This window comes from Amblyomma mixtum, chromosome 8, assembly GCF_055824585.1.
Source record: "Amblyomma mixtum isolate Tamu chromosome 8, ASM5582458v1, whole genome shotgun sequence".
Taxonomy (NCBI): Eukaryota; Metazoa; Arthropoda; class Arachnida; order Ixodida; family Ixodidae; genus Amblyomma; species Amblyomma mixtum.
Genome location: NC_143019.1, coordinates 73,763,452 through 73,791,143, shown reverse-complemented (window position 1 = coordinate 73,791,143; position 27,692 = coordinate 73,763,452). Strand labels below are relative to the sequence as shown.

Here is a 27,692-nt window from a genome sequence, read left to right as displayed (position 1 = left end):
TCTTTTCACTGCCATATTGTGATATCTCACCAAAAGGAAGGCGATGAAGGGCATGAGTTCGGACGAGGTTAGGAAGGAAGGAAAGAAGCGATCACAGCGCCAAGGCCATCTCTTTCCTCGATAAGGACAAAGCAGGAAGGCTTAAATGACGAACGTCAAGATAGAAATGAAAGAGGATTAAGTAAGCATTTGTTTTTTATCACCACAAAAGAAACCGACGACTACTCTGGAAGCCGGGAGCAAGGCATCAAATATGCATTGCACTGGAACTTGCTTCGGGATAGATTGGTGGAATTCTGTTGTTTTCATGTCCCCACAGAATGAAACACTTCAGCATGCTCTGAGGAAACTCAGTTAAAAGTTTGCGCATGCACGCATTCTTCACTTCTCTTCGTTCCTGTGTTGCAAGCGTTATAGGTTTCGTCATAAGAGAGACATGTTAATGCCCGAAAAGGTGGAGAGGTCGGTCGCATTAACACTGCCTTGCTACTCGACATTAAGGTACGAAAAAAAAAACAGGATGGTGGAAGTGAAGATGGAAGGTGATGCAGTGAGCTGGAGCCGTGGGGCGACCGCCAGTAGCGACAGTGGCCTAATAGTCTACATTAGGCCGTTACTTAAGAAGAGCAAGCCTGCGTTTAACCGCGGTTAAGATTAGTCTAGCTTTCTTGGTAACCGGCGTACTTCCTCCAGCAACAGCCAGGCGCCAAGCACTAACCAGCTGCTTGACCATCGTTCTGATTTGCTCGTCTGCTGTATGGGGTTGGAATTGGAGGAGATAAACACGTTCTCCCCGTTTTACCGCGGCTGACACTGTTCAAAACCGCGCGGACCCCACCCCGTGGTCGCGAGCGCTACCGAGCGCACGCCGACCACGGCGGGCCTTGCTCTACGGGAACAAAGGAACGACACACTGGCTGACACAAACAAGGCATTTATTGCTGCAACAACAATAACGCCAGCTAGCAACAAAATACACTGAGGAATCGAGGATGTCCGACTCACCAGCACGGTTACGAGCGAATGTTCGCCAACGGTAGGGAAGAGGGAATATCTCCGAGGCCGGACGGGACGAGCTGAGGGGAACATGTTTCCACACGAGGTCGCCGCCGGCGAAGAGCGGAGCCGCTCGCGAAACGTCCGCGAGCTCTCCCGGTGCCGAGCAGAAGAGAGCCAGTCTTCCCCCGCGCGCGAGCGACAAAAACACGTCATCCGTGGCGCTGGTGTCGCTGCGACGCGAGCGCCCTCCCCTGTTAGTTAACCCAACTAAAGGGAGTGCGTTGCGGGGGAGCTAACCACTGTAGGGGGTGCAATGCAGAAAAGGGAACGCAGGGGACGAAGGCGTCCCCACAGCTGTTAACTCTTATGGCCGACGCTGAGCAGCACTGTACGATAATGCGGAGGTCAAAAAAGCCACGCTGCTGGGTCCTCATTGTTGAATGTCATGCTCGTCTCTAGGAAGGTGCACTCGATGGGTTCTGACTGCGGAAACACTACATCGTGAAGCTGCATGGACCACCTGACTGCTTGCCAGACACAGTCTTGGCGGAGGCGCAGGCGATGGCTTCTGCATAGCACAGTATTGAACCTGTGCCTGTGAACGTGTCGCTTGAATGTCAGCAAAGGCCGACTTATGCTGCTTGCGTGAGCGCCTTCTGTGGCGACGGACCGCCTTAGCTGCCCCCTTTTTGCATAGAGCGATTGCTCAACATTTTCTTGAGTATCTTCATTCCAGTCTTCAGTTTGGGACTCTTCATCGAGGTTGTCTCATGTCTTCTATCACAGTTCGCGCAGGTCGACGCCTCCACTGTGAACGTAGGTCCACAGTGGTTTCCAGTGCAACACAAACATGTTTTCTTGTTTTCTCCTCGTAGCGTTGACATGGCCAAGCTCCTGACATTTCCGGCACGACAAAAGGCGTGGCATATATGGGCGGACAGGGCACTTCGCAAGGCTTACCTATGCATGCAGCGGCAATCTGTCCCCTCCGAACGCGACCTTCGCACACACCCGCCATACAAAGCGGGGAATGTCATTTATGCGCACACTAGATGGCAGCTGCTTCGTTAAGACGGCGCCATTATTGCTCACGTCGACGCCGGAAGTCACACCTGCAGTTGTATTTCTGTCGGTGAAAAATGAGCACACGCAGATACTGTCGAATCTCGAAACGGCCTTCACGGTGTCCAAGATTTCCCAAGTCGATGTATCAGGAGAGAATGTATTCCTCTTGACCTTGATGTGCATTTCCTTCACCTGCCTAGAAACGAGCAGTCCAATCAAGGCTATAAGAGTTGTCCTGGCGATGCTTGATCGAATTCAAGCCTTCGATAGCCGTGACAGTCACATAGCATATTGTGTAGAAAACTGCTTGCCAACTGCAGCCGGTCGAGCTGGGACGATCGGTGACTTCAGACCCCGGCGCTCTAGATGTCCTGCGGTGCTTCTTTTTGAGGCGTCGGTTTGCGGCCTCGTAGTGTTTCCGTCGTCGGAGACGGTAGATGCCTCCGGGAGCTCAGAGGTGAGACATTCTTCTCCTGATCGTAGGCTTGAACCTTGAGAACGGTAGCGAGCTGATTATTGCCGAAACGAGGAGTTATCCGCCATCATTTAGGACGACGAACTCGTCACGTTGACGTTAGCCGCAGTAATGTGTGAAGAACGTAAGAGGAGCGCATCAAGAGCTGCCACACATAGCCTCTTCTTCATCACCTACCCTCGCCATAAAAATTAAGAGTGAAGCTGAGTGCATGCACGAAACCAGCGGGTGGATGAAGGACCTTTTACGGCGCTCATGTTGCACATCAGTGCTCAAACAGAACAGCGTAAAGAATTGGATTTCCTACTCTAATTTCCCAATTTTTACCTACCATCCTTTCTCTTGCACTAACCATGCAAACTACCAATGCTATCTAAAAACGCAGTTAATCCAGCGATGATCGTCATTTGTTTAAACAACACTACGATGAGTTTCTTTCTCCTTGAGCTATTCGTGTCCTTGTTTTTAAAAGAGAAACACACCTATATGATGGCAGGTGGGTAACGAGGGCATTCAGTGTCACAAAAACAAACAGCGCAGTATAGACGGCGAAAAGATACGACACGCTGTGGTAACTCTCGCTGCTGCTAGTTACAGCGGTTAGTGAGCACAGTGTGAGGGTACCATTCTTTCGTTCAGTGATTTGTTTTTTGGTTTGGTTTATTGGTTTTGTTTATTGGGGTTTAGCGTCCCAAAGCGACTGAGGCTATGAGAGACGCCGTAGTGAAGGGCTCCGGTAATTTAGACCACCTGGGGCTCTTTAACGTGCACTGAATCGCACACCACACGGGCCTCTAGAATTTCGCCTTCATCGAAATTCAGCAGCCGCGGCCGGGATCGAACCCGTGTCTTTCGGGTCAGCAGCCGAGTGCCGTAACCACTGAGCCACTGCGGCGGGGAAATTTGTTTCTTGAGGACCTCTCTACACGTGAAAGTACTGCATGAATTTCACAGAGAACAAGTTCTCCATTAAGTTTTTTCTCGCTACTAAAAAATATTGAGCCCAGAATAGAAATTGTGAATTATGGGGTTTGACGTCCCACAGCTAGTCATGAGACATGAAGGATGCCGTAGTGGGAGGCTCCGGATTAACTCAGTCCACTTGTGGTTCCTTAACGTGCATGCACAACACGCAGGACACGGGCGTTATTGTATTTCTCCAGCATCGAAACATGCTGCTGAGGCCAGGATTTGATTCCACGTCCTTGAGATCATCAGCCGAACGGCAAAAACACTGAGCCCCCGCGGCAGGTGAGCACAGCATAGATATTACCAAATACTAATCCCCCTGCCAAAAAATTGGTAGCGTTTTAATGTAGTCAAAGCGAACAGACGTTCGAAAGCAAAGGGTTCGAAGGCACCCCTTGCTTGAAAGATGCGAAAGCAAGGGGTCTAAGGGTGTCAAGGTCACCCTCAAGGTCACCCTCTCACTGGCTACACCTGGCGCGACACCAGGTGTACATTATACAACAGCCGCCAACAGCGTCGGTTACTTGAGTGACTCTCGCGCTGCTCTACAATCGATAAAGTCAACAGGAAGCCTTCAGGAGCAGATCGTCGATGACTTGAACAGGTTACACACCGAGGCCTGTGAGGTACGTCACCGTGTTGTGCTTCAGTGGTTACCCGCACACCGCGCCCTCGCAGGCAGCGATCGTGCTGACGGTGCAGTAAGGTCGGCGCAAGGCGACACCTCCTTGCTCCTGCCCATACCCTTTTCTCGCCGTGATGGCACGAGACTTCTCGCTACTAAATCCTGGCAGATGCAACGCTCTTTGTGGCGTGGTCCGCAGCGACAATACAGACCCCTCCTTCGCATCGACTTAACATGTGAATTCCGCATGCCACGCAATTCAGATAGACGTGACTGCAATTGCCTGCACCGAATTCGTCTGGACGTTGCTTTTACTAACTTCTATCTTTATAAAATTGGTGTATCAAGTAGCCCTCTGTGCCCGACATGTGGTGTGCGCGAGGATCTTCAACACTTGATCTGCCACTGCCATATCTTTAATACCCATCGCAAAGCATTGTTAAGTGCTTTAGGACTTCGTCAGGACGGCCCCGTGCACCTGGAGCATGTCCTTGGACCCTGGACTAATGCGACTTCGGCTGAGCAAGGGACAAAACCATTCTTAGTTTTTCTTAGGGACACGGGTTTATTAGTGGACATACTTTGACAATCATGTGTGTTTGTGAGTGCGTGAGTGTTGAGTATGTTTGATGTCACCTTTTTCTTCTCTCTCTCTCTCTCTTTTACCCTCTTCTTTCACCCTCATCTGGAGTAGCATGCCAGGCCCATAACCAGGCAGACCTCTCCATTATTCATTAAAGTTTCTCTCTCTCTCTCTCTGGCGCGACGCTCCACCGAACTTACCCGAGCTTCCTCCCATTGGATGCAGCTTGCGCGATACTCCTCCGAGCCAACCCGTGCCTACCCGAGCTTACACGAGTTACTCCGAGGCTTCATACAATATTTTTGGTTGGAAACGTTTAAGTAGGGCTGTCGCTCTAAATGTACAGCTCGGACACCTGCTTCCATAATGTGTTGGCAATGCGATAACATTCGAAGCTGTCGATGCCTTTGCGGGAAGTGATTGGCAGGGCTTTTGAGATCCAGGTTGTTCTTCCCGAGCAATGCGGCGAAGGAATAGCTCCTGCAAGCCTCCTATTTTCACAAAGTTCTTCGCGAGGCTATATTGCACGTAGACCTGCTGCTGTGCGAGTCAGTTTCCTGTTAGTGATTAGACAATACCACCTGCCACCTGCCATGATTGGCAGGTGGAGTCTTCATACAAACGAACCTGGTCTGATGACGTCACTTCCGGCCAGTCAGTCAGTGAATTTCACGACGGTCGATGCCAGACGCGACCAGATTTTTCCTTCGATGCACTTTATAAGCGACAAAAGCCTCAACAGGAATCCTCAACAATGGCGGGAAACTACTATTCTCATCATCCGTGGCCTCGGAAGTGTCCCACCCAACTATAGTCGCCATTATTACCTCGCTGCCTCAGCATTGATTGCAAAAATTGCGTGGACACTTGGCAACTAAAGTGTTAAGAGGCGGAAGTCGAGGACATTATGCCGTGATGACTTCCGGTGGATGTAACGTGTATGGATACCCAAATTGTACATCTTTCGGGGATCTTAAGTGTTAATTGCGCTTAATTACACATTTCTCCATCCAGTTTACCACAAATCCGACGTTTTTCCGAACTTTCTGTGACAATTGTCACTACGATGTGACGAGTTTCGGTGGATGTGACGTCACACCGTTCCCGTGGCTATATCGACGTCCGCGCTATTTCGACGCAATTTCGACATTTTTAGCCTATAATTAATTAACTAATTAATCTACAGTCATCGAACTTAGCTTCTAGGTTAATTTTTTCCTCCCCTATCTGAAACAAGGATTGGTTTTCTTCTATATTTTCTTAGTTCCCAAGTTAAACGCGTGTGACACGTTTTCTTAACGGACGACAGTATAAGTCATTAAAGGCTTTCGCCTTAATACTCCATACAAACCTGTGAGAGGGCAGCCGGCGGAGTCAAGATACCTCTGAACGTCTTCTATTAGCGCCGACAGCACAGCAGAATTCACCTCAACGTCCCAATCAGCACAGGTTATCGGCCCAATATAGGAAATGGATGGTTTCACTCTTGGCCTTTGTAGGATCAGACTTTGCCAATACGTTTCCAATATTGGGGCAATTGCATGTGCTGCTTGGAGCAAAGCAACGGCGACACTTCCCACCCCACGCGTGCCGGCTGCTTTTCAAAAGCGCTCATAATAACAGCCCCTCAAGCAACGGCCGGTCCGCTCCACAGAACTCACACACAAACTCTTCGGCGACGACGGTGCTGAATCTAGCGCTATTTATACTTAAACGCGAACCCCGCGGTTATCAGTGAAAGGCGCTAAATAGAAAGGCAGCGTTTTCTTTTCACTTTCTGTTCTTCTTCGTTATGCATGTCTTTATACCGTTTTCCCTGCTCTTTTTTTTCTCCTGCTTTCTTTGATTTATTTCTTTTCGCTGCGCGGTCACTCTTGGCATTCAACGTCACTCGTAGCCGAGGCGGAGCTTCATAGTTGCATTCCGAAACACAGTTTAGCGCACAACCTTAATAAAAATGGTCTGTACAATGTATATAGACTTCTTATAACTCTGTTGCCTTCCTATAGATATCGTTTGTCTATTTTAGTCTATAGACAAAAGTCTACTAAAAGTGTATAGCCATAAATCTATAGATTGTCTATAGAATGTGTGCACGGTTTGTATTGCCTATACACTAGTACGTAGGATTTGCCTATAGAATGTCGGCAGACTTTATAGACAAAAGTCTGTAGACAGTCTATAGACTGAAGAAATTTTTGTAAGGGAAAGCTCCGCTCCTGTGCTCTGTGACGGTCTCAGCTGTGACGCATGAGAAAGTTTGGAAATTCAGTTCCATAATAATAGGGTACAACATACCGTAATCATTGCAAGTTGTCTTCGCAAAACAGGACAGTCGACGAAGAACACGACCGGAGACTGGAAGTCGAAACGGCATTCCATACCAGTAAGGGAAACAAAAGTAAAGAGAATAACTAACAAGTATTACCTTTACATACAAACTGCTCGTTTCCTTTGCGTATTTCAGCCACTTCTGCATAGCAGACGCGCAGACGCGTCTGAGACGCGTTACTCAGTCAGCGCACTATGTCCCCAACACCCGCCTCCAATGCCATGCCCCCTGCTGATAGGAGGAGTGGACTGTTCCCCCTGCTGCAACCGGTTTGAACTGATACGAACAGTGACCCATATAACCTATCCATTGCCCGACTACTACAGCACCCCAAACTTCAACCTCAGCCCCACTGCCAATTTTGCGACCCAGACATGGGACGTTTAGTAGTTTTCGCTATCGCTCCTACAAAATGCGGCCCTAGCGGCGAGGTTCGGAACTAAAACCCCATGAAGAGTAGTCCGCCACAGATGTGAATTAACCACCCAGACGGGTAAATTGTTGTTTGTGGTCTACCAAGCAAGCAGGCGGAATGTTGTCATCGCCCATTCGTCTTTAGTGGCTGTGTGCTGCACTAATTACCAGATAAATGTTTTTTGGTTTATTGGGGTTTACGTCCCAAAGCAACTCAGCCTATGAGGGACGCCGTAGTGAAGGGCTCCGGAAAATTTGACCACCTGGGGGTTCTTTAACGTGCACTGACATCGCACAGTAAACGGGCCTCTAGAATTTCGCCTTCATCGAAATTCACCCACCGCGGCCGGGATCGCACCCGCGTCTTTCGGGTCAGCAGCCAAGCGCCGTAACCACTAAGCCACCGCGGTGGCTAATTACCAGATATATTAAAGACACGCATACAGTCATCTGCGTATTCTGTGGCTCCGAAAATAAACGCTACCAATTATTTCTCGAATGTTATTAGTGAGTTTCGCTTACGTTTCGAAATAATTTTTAAAAAAAGGACGGCTTTTGGGGTACCTTGTAAAATGAGTCACGGAAAAAATAGTTGCTTCCTAAAATTGTCTGCCCGCTTTAGCCATGAAGGGTTGTGTAAATAACAGCCAACAGCACAATAAATTGGGTCGCCAAAATAAAAAAAAAGCGCTGATGCGAGGATCACCGAATTCGAAAACAAGTTAGCACTGACGCACACTTACTAAAGGCTAAAAACAGAAAGCGTGGAGTAAAATCTGTTCTCCTAGGCCGCTGTAGTACTCATCAATGAACACGAACTGCCCCAACAGACTATGACACATCCTGCGATTTCCCAACAAGTTCGTTGACATCGCTTGGTCGAAAAAATAGCGGCGATCCCGATAACGAACTCAAGCTTTGCTTTCTTCCGCCCAGCTAAACGGGCGTCATATTTTTCGCAGCAAGCAGCTGCGACATTCACTCAAATGTCACATCCAATCTACTTTCCCATATGACTTCGTGACAATTTATTTTAATTCCTTGATTAGTTGTGTTGGGTTTTATGGTTCATAGGCAACTATCATTGATATGTGTTTATATGTGTTTCTATTATGTGTGTATGTATGCGTGCATGTATGCGTGCGTGTATGCGTGCGTGCATGCGTGCGTGCATGCGTGCGTGCATGCGTGCGTGCATGCGTGCGTGCATGCGTGCGTGTATGTGGGCGTGTATGTGGGCGTGTATGTGTGCGTGTATGCTTGCATGAATGTGTGTGTGGATGCGTGCATGTGTGCGTGCATGCACGGATACATGCACGCACGCACGTATGTACGTATGTGTGTGTGTATGTGTGTGTGTGTATGTGCGTGTGTGTATGTGCGTGTGCGTGCATGCGTGCGTGCGTGCGTGCGTGCGTGCGTGCGTGCGTGCGTGCGTGCGTATGTATGTATGTATGTATGTATGTATGTATGTATGTATGTATGTATGTATGTATGTATGTATGTATGTATGTGTGTATGTATGTATGTATGTATGTATGTATGTATGTATGCATGCATGCATGCATGCATGTATGTATGTATGTATGTATGTATGTATGTATGCATGCATTTATGTTTGTATCAGGCACCAACGTGATGGCAGTTGCAGTTTCTACTGGCATAGCATGGGTTGGTGGTGCATTTTGAATGGCAGAGTTGGTAACATGCACATCTGCAAAAGACAACCTCTTTGATCACACTATAAATTTATTGTACACATCCTGCACATGTACATTTCTTCTCGTTCGAGAAAACACGTGAAGATCTGTACTCATCTCTTTCTTCTGATAGCTTTGATAACATTTCATATTTACAGTCACAAGTAACACACTCACACAAGCACACGTCATTCGACATAGGCTGAGAAGAGCTGCGCTCCTTGTATAAACAACATCTGAAGTCGACATGACTCGCTAACAACAAAAAAAACTGTAGCAACAACACTTCTAGAAGAATGATCTCTACCTGTCAAGAACAAGACTAAAACCAAGGAAAAACAAGCACTCTGGCAAACAAACACTCAACACTGGGAATGTCAAACAACAGGTCACATCACATCTTCACAGCCCATGTTCACCTTAGACCTAAACACACTCTGTATGGCATTTCAACAAGAGCCGAAGCCTGGCTAGCTCTCAAATAAAATTAAGTGGTGTAGTCGTGAAGGAACAAAAGACATACCTTCATCGCACATTATCACTCGTCATTCAAACACTAATAAAGTGGAAAAAGGAAAAACATTGTCTTAGTTTGCAGTTGACATGAATGTTAGGGGTTTATAAACATTATAATATCCCGTGCCAACACGGTTATTACGTCCACCAGCTGGTAAGCTGCACCTATTTTGATATGATGTGTGCAAATGGCAGTGTATAAGAATCACCAGAAAAAGTGTCGGTTCATAAAAGACGCCCACTTGACATCTCAAGGCACTAAGAAGGCAGTGGTCGACAAAGTTGCTAGGAGCGATAAGGGGTTTCATATTAATGGTGTATACATCACAAGTTGCTTGGTACACAAAGATTTTCAAATGCTTTTTCTCAATAGCGCTCGTTGTGATAGGTTGCACTGATCTCTAAGAATATTTTGTCTGGTTTGTACGAAGAAACTAGGCATAATGCGCTGTTTTAACGGGCATCCGTCGTAAATCTCACTGTATATATGTACAATGTCGTAGGTATAGTAAGGCAGAAAATTAGTTTTCGATTGTCATCCTGTCAAGCGAGCAACACTTGTGTGAAAAAGGAACTGTCCGTTGTTTAGTTCAGTGCATTCTGAGCACGGCGTCATATAGTAGCGTTTTATATCAACAAGCAACAGGTTTTTTTTAGAGACAATCGCTGAAAAAGAAGCCACCTTTGACACAACAATTTGATTGTCAGTCTACAATCAAAGTTCAGCTATGTTGCTCTTTCCTGTCCACAAAGTAAGAATGCCATCAGCTTTCCAGTCACAAAAAAAATAGACTTTTAGTTTACCCATAACTCCTGATTGATGAAGAAATCTGACTCCAACATGTCTTACATTAAACGAAACATTTTGTACCAGCTGAGGTATACAAAGCAATACATTTCAAGTCAAGTCAAGCAAAATACTAACCATATGTGACTAACAATCAAACTGGATTGAAATGCTCTTGAAAACATTGGCATGCAGTGAATCACTGTCCGCAGGGACCAGCTCTCATGAGGCACTTGAGGGATGAATTCAAGCACAAAAATAGCAGCTCTGTTGAGAAGTGGACAAAAATGAAAAGTACAGCAGTTTTAATGGTCCTAGACACATTTGACTGAAAAACTGGCATAACATTATAGCGTGCAGGCGCCATGCGCACAACACCCAAGAAGATTGCGAAATACAACCGTCTTTGTTGTCACATTTAAAAGAAAATAGCAGCAAGATCCATCCACATAAGGGTCTTCTTTTGTTACTTGTGGTGTATATTTGTTTCTTGAAAAATCAAGAATACTTGCAAAATCGTCCTTGCTGCTGTTGTATGTACACAATGGGTCAGGCAATTATGAACAATAATAGTATATATATTTATATATATGTACTAGTGCTATATTACAGTAACGCTCAGCGTGAAGACTATGTTTCTAGTTGTGCAGTCATGCTTGCACATTGCCGTTCTTCTCTTCTGGTTTCTCTCCGTCGTAAGTCTGCAAAATAAAGTAGAAAACAAAACACAATCGTTACTTCATATCCGGACAGAAGTGTACACGTGCCCGCATCGTTTTCAGAAAATGGAAGCCAAGAAAAAGGTTAATTTTCTTGCAACTTAGAGGCATAGACTGTGCAGTTGCAGCGAAATGCTGAGCACACTACCGAGTTCGTAGCTGCATGCTTAGACTGCCAATTAATTAAGCGTTCTCGCACCTTCAGTGCGCTGAAGCCTTCCATACATTCCTGAAAATATACAGTCGCAGTTGTTATTAGATGCTACTAACATTTAATGGCGACCAAACATTGGTAGCTTGTAAGGTATAGCGTGAACAATTTGGACTTGCCAGTATTGTTGCAGATTTCATCCAACATGTCATGCGAAAGCCGATAATTGAACTGTTAAACTGAGAATGTTGTTAGCAGAAACCAGGCCAGCCCATTACGTAGTCTACAGAAATCTACCCCAGACATGTCTTCCATTTCATGGAAACTTTTTGTACGAACTGAGGTATACAAAGCAATATGTTTCAAGTCAAATAAAGCAACCAACAGTAACCACATGTTATTAAAATCAAACTGGGCTGAAATGCTCATGAAAACACTGATATCTAGTAAGTCACTGAATGTCAGCGATTCAGCCTCATCGCTTCGATGAATTGCGCATCGGCGCTAAATATCTAACAACTCCGCCGTTTAATTGAGGAGTAGAATCAAAACAGCACCGTCCACGGCAGAAGATTTCTCTCTGAGCAATATTTATGCATACCTTGTGATTATGTGCAGGGCTGTATGCTGAACGAAACACTTTAAAACCATAGCATTAGACTTGTCATACCAAAACACCGCTGACGTCCGAGACCAAATTACCCGATTGGTCGAGACAACGATAGCATCTAAAGTGTCACGTGACCACCGCGGGCCAATCGCAGCGCTCAGCCAAATTTCAAAATTTATCCCCACCGGAGGAGCTGGAAGCCAGTGGTAGTATCGACATCCCTACCGGAAAGGGCAAGAATAACAGGGGGTGTAAAAGCGCCAGGTGGTGAGGATGACGCAATAGATAAAACCTCTTAACGCCATGAGCGGGATTCGAACCCGCCGCGGCGCGAACAAGTCACCTTCGTTGGCCACTGTATTAGACCAGTACGCCATAGCCGCAGACGAACATCCCGCGTGTTTAACAGCCAGCCTCTCGCGCTTTGCATTAGATGACATCGTCTTCATCAACTTCCACCTGTGAGCGACAGTCCAAAATCTAATGTCCGTGGACGCCTGCATGAGCAAGCCCAAATTCGAACGCATGACTGCTTTCGACGGAAGCTGATTTTTTTTTTTTAATAATTCGAGGTGATTCAAGAATTCGAATGTGTGAAGCTTCTAGGTAAAGCATCCCAAGTAGTTTTGCGCTGCCATTCATAATGTAGAAGCAATCGCTGATTAAAACCACGACGATGTCCATCCTTCTCCTCACTGCGCTAGAGAAGCACAGAAAAATTCGTGATGACATCATTGTTGCCGAAATTTTAATATCCCCTGCATTCGCCCACATGCGGCTGTGCGTCGTTCGATGTCGCCAAACAATGCTTCTTTTGCTTCACTTCCGGTGGCGTTCGTTTTCTTCTTTGAAGCAACCGCTTTTCGCTGGAAACGTAGCGCCGCCTACGAAACGTCATCACCGCGGCCTCTTTACACCGCTGTGCACTACAGAGAAGCCTGAAAGCCGCTTTATACGGCGATTGCGTCACCATTCCAAAAGCTGCCGCAAAAGGACTTCGCGTGCTTTACCTTCAAGTTTCACACATTCCGCCTCTTTAAACTCGTCTAATTCTAAACATCCCTTCAGTTGCCCTTTTGGACGGCACAAAAGCGAAACGGATATCGGAAATCAAGGCGCGGCGGCCCTCGCCTCATTTGGCAGCAGCTCTTCGTTAAGTGTATACGTGCGTCCGAGAGCTCCAGCCAGAAGTGTTTACGACGGAGCCAGAACATCCCGCTATCGCATTGCACTCTTAAAGCGACTTAAAGCTCCCCATAAGTTTCAAGAAATTTCCGAGTTTTACCAAGCCAGATAGCCGATATCCCTTAAGGGTGATGATCATGGTAGTGAATTTTTTATGGCGCAAGTGCTTCTGCGTCCAAAGAGCGCCATGGCACAAAGTATTTTCGTTTGCTCAAGGTGGGGTCAAATACCCACTTCCCAAGCAGTTCACCCCAATTAAGCCGAGCGCCAGGCCAGGGGAAGCTTGTACCCATTGTATCACCGCTGAGTACACCAGCGGCATGCTGGGGATCGAACCCCGCACCTCCCGCATGCAAGGCACATGCTCAACCGCTTTGCCAAAGAGAAGGCAAGCGTAGCAGGGGACGGCAGAAAGTTAGGTGGGTGGATGAGATTAAGAAGTTTGCGGGGATACGGTAGCCGCAACTGACACGGGACAGGGTTAATATGAGAGATACGAGAGAGGCTTTTGCCCTGCAGTGGGCGTAGTCAGGCTAATAATGACGATGAGCAACGCACAAAGTGACGCTGAGCGGAACATTGGCTGCAAAAATAATTAAACGAACTTGAAGCACTCAGAACTGAACTTAATTTTTTGAGGCCCTGTGGCACCGACCACACTATCCAGATTCCCATTTAAAGAAAAAAAGATAGGTGAGAAAAGGAGCGACTGAACCCGAGGGGCACTGAACGTCCCTTCGACGTCCTACGGACATCCTGAACATCCGTAGGACGTCCAAGGGAGTTTGAATGCCCATTGGGAAAGTTCGCTCGAGGGTGGGCGCGACTGCGTACCTTGTAGGTCGGGTTGTCGTAGGCAGACTCTGACGGGTTTCGAGTGATGGGTGCCTTCGCCGTGGACTGCCTCCTGAGCAAGAGCACCAGCACGACGGCGAAAGCCAGTCCCGCCACTGCAGCTACAATGGCGACCACGATCAGGGCAATGTAGTACGCCTCGGCGGTGCTTGTGTCCTGGTGCACACTGTGGAGTGCTACGGCTTTGCTGTCTGCAATAAGGTACAAAGGAAGTAAAAGAGGAGCCGATGGGTTAAAACAAAAACTGAACATGTTCCACGCAAAAAGCACCAGGGGGGCTACACAGGCAGAACGTTGCAAATAAAAGGAACAGTCAGGACTCTTGGCAAAGGTGTGTGTGCTTCATGAGTCATGTAAGAACCTGAGAATGTGGACGTCCCTAGTTTTTGTTGTCACCGTTTGTTGCGTACTTCCACAAGACGGAGGTATCGGATAACCTGCACCGCGAGCCGCTCATGTTCGGCTGAACCGGGGGAAAGAGATCAAAGAAGCGTGAGTCCACACTGTTGCCTTCTCAGGTATCCATCCTGTCGTTTTATATATTCGTAAGGTGATGGAAAAATGGCTCCGCGAATGCTCAGCTAGGTCAGTCCCGGTCTGTATGTACAGCCTTTGCCAAAATTTTCCAGGCCACTGAGTTTTCTATGCTGTTTTATAGGCTGTTGTAGCCCTGGGACTCCTGCGCTCATGAAGAGATACCGATATTTGGCCTAACTCTCGAGAGGTTTGGAACGACGGCGTACAACAAGCCACATGGCACGGCTTCACTGCGCTGCACAGCCCTCTAGCAAACCTGTTGGTCGGTACATTTATGACAAACGCTCTAAGTAAACTGAGCAAGATGTGTGAAATAGGGTACGGGTCTTGTAAATAGCGCTCGAACAAAAGACACCAGCATACAACGGCGCCCCTGAGCTGCAAGAGTGCTACCCTCATTTTCTGCATGATTTACATCCTATAGACCTCCTTCACCCCGCGACGTCACAGAGATGAGGTGGCGCTGATGTCAGCAGCGACTTTCGCGCGGTAGGCAAAACAGGTTCCGCCTGCCCGTGCCTACCGCAGCTACCGGCGGCTGCATCATGCCCGCACTCCTGAAACAGCATGTACTGACCCAGCTGCGTAACTGCCGCATCCGCGAGTATCATAAAACAAAAAATTAAATTAGCCTTAATGGGTTTCTCTCAAATAAATACCGCAATAGGAAATGCGCCCCGGCAGTAAAAGCGCGAAGTCTGGGTGTCGACCGGCGCTGCCAGTCTCGTACTTCATAGCAGGAAAATTGCTGCGCTCATTCACCTGAACAACAGCACGGTACGCTTAAAATTACGCAAGGAAAAAAAAGCATGTATGTAGCTGCGCACGCATTTATCACCGTGAGCTGGTGCGCACGGACGCCGGCAGGGTCACTCACCACCAAGGAGTGCGTTATTTTGTTGATAGCACAGCATGTTTTAGCGTGTGTTGAAGTTATACGAAAATGTAATGGCGAGTTAACACCCTCGTCAAGTCACCCCGGGGTCTTGAATACTTAAGTAGAAAGTGCGGAATTTTTTTATGCCAGCATGTCCCCAAAGCCCTGTTTTCTATGATGGCGGTATTACTCCTTTTTTCGAGCGCAGCTCTTTGGCGTCCGTTCCTGGGTTTCGCGTCATCGTCGGCCTCGTAACCAGCTCCGCCCCCCTTTCATCCCCCCAGCGCTATCGGCGTCAGCGGCATCAGTCAGTCGCTGCTATCTCTTCCCTCCTCCCTTTATCGTGTTGTCCGCTTGCTGCGCGCGCTTCTGCCCCCATCGTTTGCCGCTGGGTGTACACGCCGCCCCCCTCCCCCCTCTTCCTGCGAGTCTCCGGTTGTCAAAGCGCCGGCTCGAACTTAATTCCTTTCTTCGCTCCTCCTCCAATGCAACCCCTGTGCGGTGGCAATCAGAGAGCCAGATCGGTGGCGGCGGATCTGTATATGTGCACTGCCCGAGCCGAAATTGCGAATACGTGTGAAAAATAAAAAAAAATTCTGTGATAGCGCATACATGTGTTGCTCGATTTCTTTGCCTCAATCTATCGAAAAGGTGAAACAGCTTATTTGCTGCGCTCAAATTTCGCATTAGGAAGTAACGTAATCGTCGGTAATTTTTTAGATTATCAGTACTTATACTTGCATAGTCTCATGAAAACGTTTGTTATAAAAATAACTAACATACTACTGCTCCTGCAGAAAAAAAAATCGGGAAATTTATTGCACTCCTCAACGTCTCTGGAATCGTTCGCGACAAATAGAATCATTCTATTTCCATTATTTACAAATTTACGAACGGGTGTGTGATGCGAATCCCTGAAAATGTGGTAGATCACAAAACAAACCTTTAAGTTTACTCCCTTTTTTATGACCTTTTCGCTTTCGCTTTGGTAAAAAAAATGCGGCACTGAAATCAACGAAACCTCTGATCCCTCTTCGTAGTGATGCTACCATTGTGGTGCTCCGTCGTCGGAAGCCCACGAATTCGCGACGTGCCAGGACCATCAGAAGCACCATTACCTCACAATTTTTTACGACCACAGATGTAAAAACCGTAATTTTATGAACTTCTACTGAATATTTTCCTATATTTTTTCGTCACCAAACAAGACCCAGGACTAGGAAATAACAATTTCAGGAATTCAAACTTTTCACCAAATCGACCAGTTTGACAAGGGCAGAAGTCGGCCTGGCTGGTGCCTGATATGACGGCTAAAAACTGCGGTTACGCGAGACATACGAGATCGGAACACGATCAACGCTGTCCCCACTTTTCACACTGCGCGACACGTGTCAACAGACGGTGAGTGCACGTCGGCTCTGCCGAAAAAACGCCAGTGCTTCCCTCACTACTGTCCCGAGGTAAAATCATTCTGGCTAGTGCAGAGTGTCAAAAACTTTTCATTTTATTCAATGCCTAGGTAGAAAGCAAAGGCAGAAACGGTTTCTAGCCGTAATAAAATACACTGTGGCGAAATACGCCGTACAAGGCCAGCGCGAGCCTGTGTACTTCGAGGAATACAAAGTTGAAAGCATCAACCACTGTTATGATTCTCAGAAACTCAAAACGAGCCTACAAGCCTTGAAAACCGGCGCTGCACCACCTCAACTCGACGCCACTCCCTGGCCTCTTGCCTACCGCGCGCCCGCTAGTGACTGCAGCGCCACCTCGCTTGTTTGCAAACATGGAAGAGGTCTATACAGCCACCCCGAAAATTCTGCTCTCCGCTATTTGAAATACCAGACGTAAAAGCAATCATTTAATGTAGTTTATTGCTGCTTGTACATATACAATAATGTACTGACCTGTAGTACTCGACATGCGTTACTGTGTACCACTCTATGCGCCTTGTTCGCACACGCATCCTTGGTGTCGAGAGCCAGAATACCCTAGCACTCTAAGACTATTTAAGGCAGTAGGAGTCCTGGGCTGAGGTCCCCTCCCCGCACAGGGGACCTCTTTTTGAGCCAGTAAACATTCTTCACCATCACTACCCGCCATCATAAGCAAGAGTAAAATCGGCAAGGATAAAACTGCGTGACTACAAGCACGAACTTGCGCCATAATCATATGTGTGAGTTTGGCAACTACAGTAAATATAACTGGTAAGAGCTTAAAGGACCTAAGCAAAAGTTCGCTTGAGCGAAAGTTGGATTGACTGAAATAAGACTGAAGCCACTCATTTTTTTTAAACTTACGAGAATTTAATAATCACTTCGGTCCCTAGTGGCATTCTTTTCGCAATCCTGAGCCCTGCACTGCTAATAAAACCGTCTAATTTTCCGAAGACATCTTGCATTCATGGTTATCAGCTTCATGTACTGAGTGAGTTAGACTGTGCACATTTCTCGGTGGGACTGCCGGCAAACAGGCAAAAGGTTTCAACTTCCGTAGACACAATGGTGCCTGCTACTAAACCCCCCGCATTTTTTTAACGCCTTCTTCCCAGACTTCTTTCATGTGCAGAATAAGGCAAGCGCGCTTGCCAGTAAGCTCGGCTACTCCTCAACCTACTATCTGATTTCGTAGCCCTATTAAACTATAGTAGATGTGACAGCCTCCACTATTGCGAGTGAAAAAAGAGCTTCGAAATCTCGCAAGCTGCGTAGCTCCAGAACTGCAGTTTCGCGGATGAAATTGCTGCATAGCTGCCGAAATTTGCACACTGACCCGGTAGCAGTACGTTGACGTTTCTAAAAATCTTAGCAGAACTCAAAGTTGCCGGTTCTTGAAATTCGCTTACCTGAAATACATTTGCATTGGACAAGATGGGGTTTCGGCGCGGGCTGTCACAAAAGTCCGTTTAAGTGAAGTGTTCGTTTAAATAGGGCTTCGCTGCACATATGAACGTCGTAATTCCCGCCTTCGACCGACGAGATCTCCACACTACGAAGCGCGTCGGCCTCTGTGCGGTTCGCTCTCAGATGGCGCCACCAGGCCGCAAGCTAGACACGTCGTCCATTGTTTTGCTCCTGTTTTTGGCGCAAAAGCTGTCACATTATGTTCGCACTTCAGTGGAAAGTGAAATCAGAACCTGAAGACTCCTCGTGCATAAATATTTATGGCATACTCTTGCAGAGACTGGCGCTGGCGGGAACAGAGGTACAGTGACTGGATATCAGTCGCAGAATGGAGGCTAATGACAGAGGCCCTTTCCTCTCACGAATGATAATTCTCGTGGAAATGGTAAGCAATTTCTAGAACATCAGTTCATTAGAGCACGGTCACGTGAACGATGTGAGCCAAAAAGCCCTGCAAGGCACTCTGATGTCTTACTAGCTAATATCGGCTCACTGTTAAACTATGTTAAAGTGACACTTAGAGGCAGAAAAGAAATGGACACAATGTTTGTTCTCAGTAAATATGGATTACTTGGCTCTTAGTGACTATGTTGAAGTTTGTCCGCCAGCAAAAGGCGCATTTATTGGCAAGATAACTTCATCTAAAACAAACGTTTTTTTCGGCATTCGATTCGAACTCACGACGTCAGTATCGAAAAGCACTTCACCTAGCCTCAGAGATCCACGTTTGAAAACAAAGAACCGGCGGTCATCCCACTTTGCTTCTAAAAATGGCCACTGGCAGCGATGCTTGCATTTGTTTTCTGTCAGGCTATGAATATGAAAGCTTCGATTTCATAGTCGAGATATCGCGCTGATCAGATGCAGACAGGACGGAACATGCACAAAATGACAGACAGACTGCCTTCGTCTGCCGTACTGTGCATGTTCCGTTTTGACTGTATCAGTTCAGCGCGATATCACCACAGTGAAACACCAATTAGCCCTCGCTCTTGCCTTGTTAGCGTCGATTTCAGTTAAAGTAGCTTCTTTGATATTAGAACATGGTTATCTGTCAGTAGAGGCCAACTTCGGTTTGACCGTAGTGTGTAAAACAACGGTGTTCAAAACGATAAATCTGCAACTCAAACGTTAGTTCAGTTTTCACCAGGACACATTTCTTGCCTTTCTCGGTTACTTGTGCCCTTCTCTGCGGCAGGGCGTATAGATTTAGACAATGCAAGCAACATGGTCCCGGCATCCTCCTCTGGGCAGTACAGTCATCTTACCTTCGATCTCATTCGACTCAGTCGTGGTGCTCGTAGTAGTAGACGTGGTTGTCGTCGTAGGCGGGGGTCCCGGTTTGGTGTGGAAGTCGAGAATGTTGGACGTTGTCGTCTTGCCATTGGTAAGGTAGGCATCCACCCAGACCTTGTACCTGTCGAAGTTTAGTATCCGGCGTTAAAATATGCTAGCCTGCGACGGCATACGCTGGCGCTTTCACATGTCCAAGGGTGGAAGGGAGAGCGGAAGATGAATTCACTTTAAAAAAAAAACAGTCGACGAAAACTTTACTATGTACCTAAAGCCATTTCCTAAGATCGGCGAGCTATGGCTTCAGTGCAAAAAATTTAATGTGGTATTGTTGCTCTTTGCTCCATGCAGAATAGGGACCATTTTCTTGCTTTTCGATTAATCGTCAAGTTTGGACCGTAAGTGCTGGCTCCTGGACACCATTCACGCGCTAGCAGGGGTTTCCCCAGAGATTTAAATTAGGGAGGTGCCTTAATTCCTTAATTTCTCGGTGGAGGGGGGGGGGGTGTAGAGGATCCATTTTGAGCGACACACTGCCTTCAGGGCCTTACGGAAAATTCTCCATCGATTTGTTGACTGACAATACAGAATCAACAACCATAGGCAGGTTTGCCTTATTTCACACCGAACTATACTACTTTTTTCACCGCCGGTTTTTGCTTCAAATAAATCCGGCATAATTCCGGCCAGAGAATCTAACAACACGTACCTCTGGCCGGGCTTGAGATCCTCCAGCAATATCTTGGGCTCCTTGAGGACCATGAACTTCTGCACGTGTTCGGCGGCCGCTTCGCTCTTGTACATGACGCTGAACACGTGCACGTACTTGGTGAGGGGCTCTGGTATGCCGTCCAGCACCAACGAGGCAGAGTACTGCTCGGTCCTCTTCACGTTCACAATCATCTCGAACTGGTACTCGTCTGCACAAGCGCGGCGAAAAGAGAGTCGGTCAGTGACGACGTGATGAGTCTACCTCCACGGCATGAGAAAACGCGCACTTGTCCAATGGAAGAATAAAAACTAAAACGGTAAGAAGAATTGGCAGTGGCTTAGCTCTGCTAGGCCTGGTTATAGGCAGTGAAAGCAGTTTCGTCTCCTGACACTTCCGTCAGTAGACGAAACCATCGCTGTCGTTCAGCAGCTTGGTGGAATATCTTCGTGAGACTTTCCTCTCGTTCTTCGGCCGCCTGCTTAGCCTATCTCGCCTCGTTTTCACGATGTCGGCCGGCCTTGTACCATGCGATGACTTCTGGATGGGAAGACTCAATTTCACACACCCTGTACTGCTGCCATGACGAGCACGGCCGCCCTCCTTCTACCATGGTGCGCGTCTGAGGAACGAGCGCATCGCTTCTGGCTTATACCCCAGCTGCGGGGCGCGACTCCATTCATGCGCAGTGCGGAGCAGCGGCGCCATGGTTACCATGGTACTGGCTGCCATGGTAACGGCGCATGCGCAGTAGTGGCCTTTGGCAGGCACCGCGAAATGCGCTTCTGCTAGGCTAGTGTAGCTTCGCGACAATAAGTAAGAGAACAAATAGAACAAAAAATTGGCAGTGGCTTAGCTCTGGTTAAGCCTGAATATACAAGCGAAAAGCTGCAGTTATGCTTTGTTTGACGTCATGGCTGTCGCAGTTCGCGCACAATGCACTGGGAGCACCACGGCAGCGGTGTAGATTTTAAGCCAACTCCCTCGCTACCACTTCTGGGTCTTCTTTCCTTCCATGGCGAATGTCTGCGCCTCTTCTACGGCGGCCGCCGCCGCCGCCGCTCAGGCGTGCGTTCTCGCAACGCCTTGCGAAAGAACCTTCTCTTGGGACGGAGACCGCCGTCCCAACCGTCCCAAGCGGTTAACCGATGGCGAGGAGAAGTAACGACGGAGCGCGCGCCGCGGCGCGCGGCCTCTTTTATGTCCGCCGCCGCCGCTCGGGCGTTATCGCAACGCCTTGCGATAACGCGATAAGAACGCGATAAGAACCGCTAGCAGCGGCGAATGGTAAACAGGTCGCGAGGAGGAGACGGGAGGGGGTGGCGAGGAGGAGGAAGGGCGCGCCGCGGCGGAGCCCAGGGGTGGCCCACGCGAAGCGTGGTGTTGACAATCGAGCCTAGTGAAGCTTTTCGCTTCAAAATTACGGGCCTATCACTCGTCTGATGCTACAGTCCTACAAAAGCAGTTGGATTTATCCTGGATGATTGCTTTTATGTTTTTACTCTAAGGCGAGGCTTCACACACAAGACAGAGACTAGCACTGCTTTTAGAGTGAAACCAAAACGAAAGACGAGCTTTCGTCGAAGCCTGAACGCAGTACTATGGAAGAAGTGTGGTTGCATTAGCAACACTTGGGCTAGTAGGTAAGCTATGACCTCAGAAGAACCAGCTCAAAAGGACAACGGAAAAGAATGAAGGAGGTCGACACGGACAGAAGCGCTTCTGTCCGTATCGTCCTTCATCCTTGTCCGTGGTCGTTTTGCGCTGGTTCTTTAGAGAGTTGGTTCGTTAAGTCGTAACTAGCAACTATCTGTCCTAGTACGAAAAATCTGGAACGCTGTCGGCCGTAACGATGTGGTCGCTCGCTCGGCTTATCCCCACAGCAGCGAGATAAACTTGGACAGCATTCTGAAGGGATAAAGGAAGCACGCTGAGACTTACTCAAACAAAACTCGTGAGAAATTCTTGGTTAGTTACCGTTCATACCTGCGCAGCGCGAGCGCTTTCTGCAGGTTCAAGCACGCGCCCACTGGTATCAAAGACACCACGTTAACTCACACGCACTTTTCCGCGCTGGCATCCTGTCGATGCTGTTGGTAGAAAGAAATAGCCTCTGGCTTACGGCAGGAGCTTCGACACCTAACCTTACTCGCAGCGAAGGACTGCACAACACAAATATGGTCACAACACAAGGACAGACGCAGACTCGCGACTGATTTTATTGGGAAGAAAACACATATTTACACCTTCATGTCTGCCAAATCATTCACTAAGCGCATGCTAAAAGTCTGATTTCTTTTTGACACCATTTGATCAAGGTATTGCAGATGCAATCATCTCTTTTGTGTCTTATGGAAAAGCCTCATCAAGTTCACGTGTCATCTGGTCACGTTCATATTTATGCTACGCAGTCCCTTGGTTAACGACACAACATTCTTTCGTGACAGTATGTTCCCACAGCAGGCAACGAAAGCAGTAGAAGCTTCTGTTCCAGCAGTCGGTAATATGGAGGACAGCTGCCGAGAAGTGCACGAGGAATGACTGACGGCCACTAACCTTTGGGCGTGGGGGCGGTCCTCATTTCCACGTGCTGTGCCGACTCGATGCGCGTCGGCAGGCCCTCGGGCACAGCGAACTGCATATCGATCAGGTACGACGAGCTGGGCTCCAGGTCCTGAATAAGGTACGACGTCCGGTCCCTGCGACGAGTGTTGGCACGCCGCGCGGTCAGCAATGAATATGGAACAGTCAGGGGACGGACGGGACCGCGGACGAGACGACACGAGTCAATAACTCCTCGCGAAAGCGATACCCCCCAGCCCCCACGCGAATGGGATTCAATAAGACGGCGAAGTTTGCTCAGACGGTAATGGGAGCGGGTGGATCGGAGAGGGTATTGATTTTGGAGCTCGTTCCGCGACGATGAGTAAATAAAGGGTCCCTTATTAGGTTCGGTGAATGGGCTTGTGAATTCTTTAATATTTTAGAGACGATCAAGTTCCTATTTGCAGAAAATTAGAATGCGTCCAGAGCTTCTCGCTGAGCTAGGTATTGTGCGCGGTTCGAATCAGGCGGAACTTAAATACACAAAAGAAATCAGTCTCGCCTTTTTTGTGTTCTCCTAGTATGCTCATTTTCTTGGATCTGCCTTTATGCGTGTCTGTGCGTTAAGCAAGTGAACGTATCCAGGTCCTCCCTGTGTGTGTTTTCATGCCCTTTACTTTAATGAGCTTACGAGGGGCTGTTTGATGTTCTCGAAATAGAATTTCCTTTCCCTCAAAAAAGCATGACGGCCTGGAGATCCGTGGTGCAATGGTTGACTTTCGAAAGAGGATTCTTCCGTTAATTCTAACTTGCTTAACTTGAGCTTCAAATATTTTCGAGCTCGCAATTACGTTCTGTCGCATCGCGTGGATTAACTAAGCCCGACCTGGCTCCAGCTAACTTTTTTTTTGTTCCCTTGGTGCTCGAGTGATTGAAATTGGACTGCATCTCTCCTGGCACAGAGTTATGCCTCCGCGAACATTTCTCGGAACTCCGATTGCAAATTAAGAAAATACGCAAGGAACATTTGCACACCCAGAAATTGTGGAGCAGTGCATTTTTTTCAACAGGAAGTTGTTTATGAATGCGATTTTTTCTCATATCGTAAAATTGCATTATAACGAACAATATATCCGTAAATGTCGCCTCGGGACACTTGCAGTTTTGTGCTGTTTATTGCCCAAAATGCTCCCCATTGGCTTTATATGGCAGTCTTAGCTATTCGGTGCCAATGCAGAACAAACTTTAAAACGCATTATTTCGCTATACATCTCAATATTCGACCTTTCACATCACTAACACTTCGTAACAGAAACTAACAATACCCCACAGTTTCCTCATAGTTAAAAATGATGTCCAAGAAAGCTCAGCTTGAAAAGAAAAAGCATGTTGCATGGCTTAAACCACGTACAGCTGTGTGCTGACGACTGGTTCTGAAGTGCAATAACAGATGGCCATTCGTTAGACAGGGGAACCAAAGGATAAGAATAAGATTCTCCCAGGCCGTGAACCAAGGATGATCGCGATGTTTACCTGTGTATCATGGGCGTGGTCTTCCACGGCGCGTGGTCCTGTCCGGCCAGCTTGTAGCGGATCTGCAGGCCGTCCACGTACTTCTTTTCGCGAGTGTCAAGCGGCCTCCAGGACACCTTGGCCGTGTGCGGGTCGATGCTGTTCACCGCCATCATCATGTCCAGGAGCAGCAGAGGAGGCACCGTGGTCGTCGTGGTCGGCTCTGTTGTCGAGCAAGGAGATGACGGCAGGGTGTCAACGATACAACTCGGCTAGAGAAGCCACACTATGATCGGCAGTTGCCGTCTATACAGGCTTCCAGAAGCTTGTACAGATCATGAAAGTAAAAATCCTGGCGGACACTTAAGCTATGCCTTAAGGGTATGACGCCATAACGTCCCTGGCTTTCTTCAGCAGCCTGGTGTCCTCTCTGCGTACTACTGTGCAGACACAGACACAGTTCTTTCTTTCACCATCACATTATGCTTTATTACTCACCCCACCGCTTCCGCCTATAGGTTCTATCTACAAGGCCTTATATATGCGGAATCAGCCACTCTGTTTTATATTCACAGATCGCGGGAAGTACTCCTCACACCACTCCTGGTGCAGTGATGCAGTGGTTAAGCGATGCACCACAGCACCAGCAGGTGGTTGTTTCAAACACAGCCACCGTAGGGTCATGTGACACCCAGGTGTCTCTTCCTGAGCTCCCGCAAGGCTAATGCGCAGTTCTACGGATGGGGCAGTGCAATGAATTAATTTGATTTAATTTCATTTCCACCTGCTACTGAAGGGCGAGTTAGCACACTACCCAGTGAGCAGGCTGACCACCTGTTTTTCTCATCAAGCCAACGCCGAAGCCGGGTTCTCCTCTGAACAGAGCCTTCTGAGCTACGGCATTAAAACTTGGACTTCCTGCGCGAGAAAGTGTTGCTGAAACTACCGGGGCTAGAGCACAGTAGAAGAACGTGAGTGCAAACCATACACCCCTTTGTTTTTTCTTGTTTCAAAATATCACATCGCGAGAAAAATTAAGTGAAAGCTCGTTAATTCGACCCCCGTTAATTCGGAAAATCGGATAATTCGACGCGCACTCGAGGTCCCTACAATTCTACATAGGAGTCTATGGGGCGAAACTCGTTAATTCGAACAAATTTTGCCGTGCGTCGGTTAATTCGACTGCACTCCGCAGCCCGCCAAGCCGGTGCGCCGAAAGCAGAAAGCAAAAAACACTGCCACGAGCGCGTTACTCTACGGCTGATAGGCCATCCGTATGGTCATCGTCATCAGCAGCGTGAGAGTGGGCGAGGGAAGCGAGGTTAGCGCCGGCCGAAGCGGCTGTTTCTTTGTGCTTCGTTGTGTCGCAGTAGTCGTGTTGGTGTCGTCCGCTTAACCCTACTGACAGCAAGTCTCGTTTTGGCGTGGGACGTCGTTTCCACGTGTTCTTGCTGCTACGATCGCGGTTATTTAACCATAAGGCGGCGCCTTTTTTGGTAATTGCGCCCTTTGTCAGCGTGTTTACTGCGCTGCTTGTTGTTGTTGTTGCGACTGAGAGAAGGATGAAAGGAAATTACTGCTCCAGCCGAGCCACCACCGCTGCCATTTGCAGATAGAGGAGAGTTAAAAGATCAGAGGAAAGATAAAGAGAAAAGATAAGACGGGGGTCGCAGGAACAACCGCGTCTGCCGGAGCAGACGCTGGCTGAAAAAACAGATAAGGGGCCGAAGCCGCGCTCGCTTCACCTCCTCTCCGCGCTGCTTTCGAGTGGGTAGCGCGCAGTGCCTGCGCGCCTCGCCTTTGTGTCCTGTCAGCCGACCGAGGATGAAATAATTGAAGTGACAGGCGCTGACAACGACGATTCGTCGGAAGGTGACGATTGTGAGCAGTTGTCCCAAATGCCGAAGTGCACGGTGAAAGAAGCCGCAGAAGCCTTGTCCGTGCGGGAGGACTTCTGTGAACAAATCCCTGATGGTGCGTGTGCCGCCGAGCACCTGGCAGCTGTTAGAGCTCTCGTAGTCGCTCAAATTCGCTCGAAAAAGCAGACGACGATAACAGGTTTCTTTGCCAAATAAAGGTACGTCCTGTTCCGGCAAACATTGTTTTCATGTTGTTCATTCGATATTTCGACATTCGGATAATTCGACAATTTTTCGCGGTCCCGTCAGTATAGAATTAACGAGCTTTTACCTAATTGCTGGGCCCGAGTTTCGGTCCAGACATTGCCGCCATCGCGAGCACCATTAAGCCGGATAGCTGCTGCGACAACCTTGTTCGGATTTCTCAGGGACGCAGAACTTTACGCAGCCGGTGAAAATCCTGTTTTCGCAAGAGTGTGTGCGCGTCTTGTGGCAGTGTGTTTGGCCTCATTCTCAGCCAACTCCTCTGGAGTAGCCGACCATGTAGACTATCACGCTGACATCTCCGGCGTCATTAAAGAGTGCTTCCTCCTCCAAAGAACTGTCTGTGTTTCTTTCACCCGTTCGTGCGGCGATGACATTTCATCGGCGCCTGATGGTACGTTTACGCAAGGCTCCGAAACACGTGAGCACGTCGGAAAAAATATCGGGAGCGCCATATTTGGTACTGTGCAGAAGATCGCGGCTCCTCTCAACACAAGTTCATTACTAGACACTTTTAGTTGCTGCGTACGTAGCGACATTGCGTACGGAACGCTCACTATGTTGCGTACGCTGTAAAGGACACCCCCGTCACACTTATAGTTGGCCGTACCGCCGCAGAGCAGTCGCGTAGCGCGTAGTGTTGTGTCGCCATCTAGTGACAAACACTGAAAGCACTGTAGCGCTTTGCTGAACATTTTTCAGTTTCTGACAATATGAATAGTATATTACTGTTTTTAATGGAGGAAAAAATGTATAATGTTTAATGAAGTGCAAAAGTAGGCACGTGACAAAAAAATTATTCGACAGGTGCGGTTGCTATGACGATAAACGTACACAACGTTAGTTAGGCTTAAAAGGTCAAAAATGGCCTCATTATCTGAAAAACAAGGGGCATTTGTCCCTAATGTTTTGGCGTGTGGGTGAAAGTAGACAAAATAAAAGCTAACAGCACAGTTTAGAGCGAGCCACCGCATTGAAAAAAGCAGCGGCGAAGTGAAATCGGTCCGAAGCGGGCGAAATGGTCGCCGCCATGTTCTCTACGCAGCACGTAGCGTCCCGCGTTGCGTACGCTACGCTATGCTTTACCGCGGGCGGGCGTCCGCAACGCGCGGCTAGATACGTTGCGTTCTGCGCATGCGCATTCGTTACCCGCGGTGTCGTTGCGTACGCAAGCTCACTGCGTACGTCCAACTAAAAGTGTCTACTATCTTA

At 48.0% G+C, this 27,692-nt stretch overlaps 1 protein-coding gene across 5 annotated transcripts in view; it reads right to left on the bottom strand.

Annotated features, from left to right (window-relative positions):
• Nucleotides 1–9,205: 9,205 nt before the first annotated feature.
• LOC149333011 (uncharacterized) overlaps nt 9,206–27,692 on the bottom strand; it is a 167,797-nt gene continuing 149,310 nt past the window's right edge. For all 5 annotated transcript variants that reach the window (XM_089558536.1, XM_089558539.1, XM_089558537.1 and 2 more), the window contains 6 exons: nt 24,379–24,580; nt 22,858–23,000; nt 20,302–20,512; nt 19,568–19,716; nt 13,965–14,176; nt 9,206–11,166 (listed from right to left, as the gene is read on the bottom strand). In XM_089558536.1, coding sequence (XP_089414662.1) covers nt 11,116–11,166; nt 13,965–14,176; nt 19,568–19,716; nt 20,302–20,512; nt 22,858–23,000; nt 24,379–24,580 — 968 coding nt within the window. In that variant the 3' untranslated portion in view covers nt 9,206–11,115. The remainder of the gene's footprint in view (nt 11,167–13,964; nt 14,177–19,567; nt 19,717–20,301; nt 20,513–22,857; nt 23,001–24,378; nt 24,581–27,692) is intronic.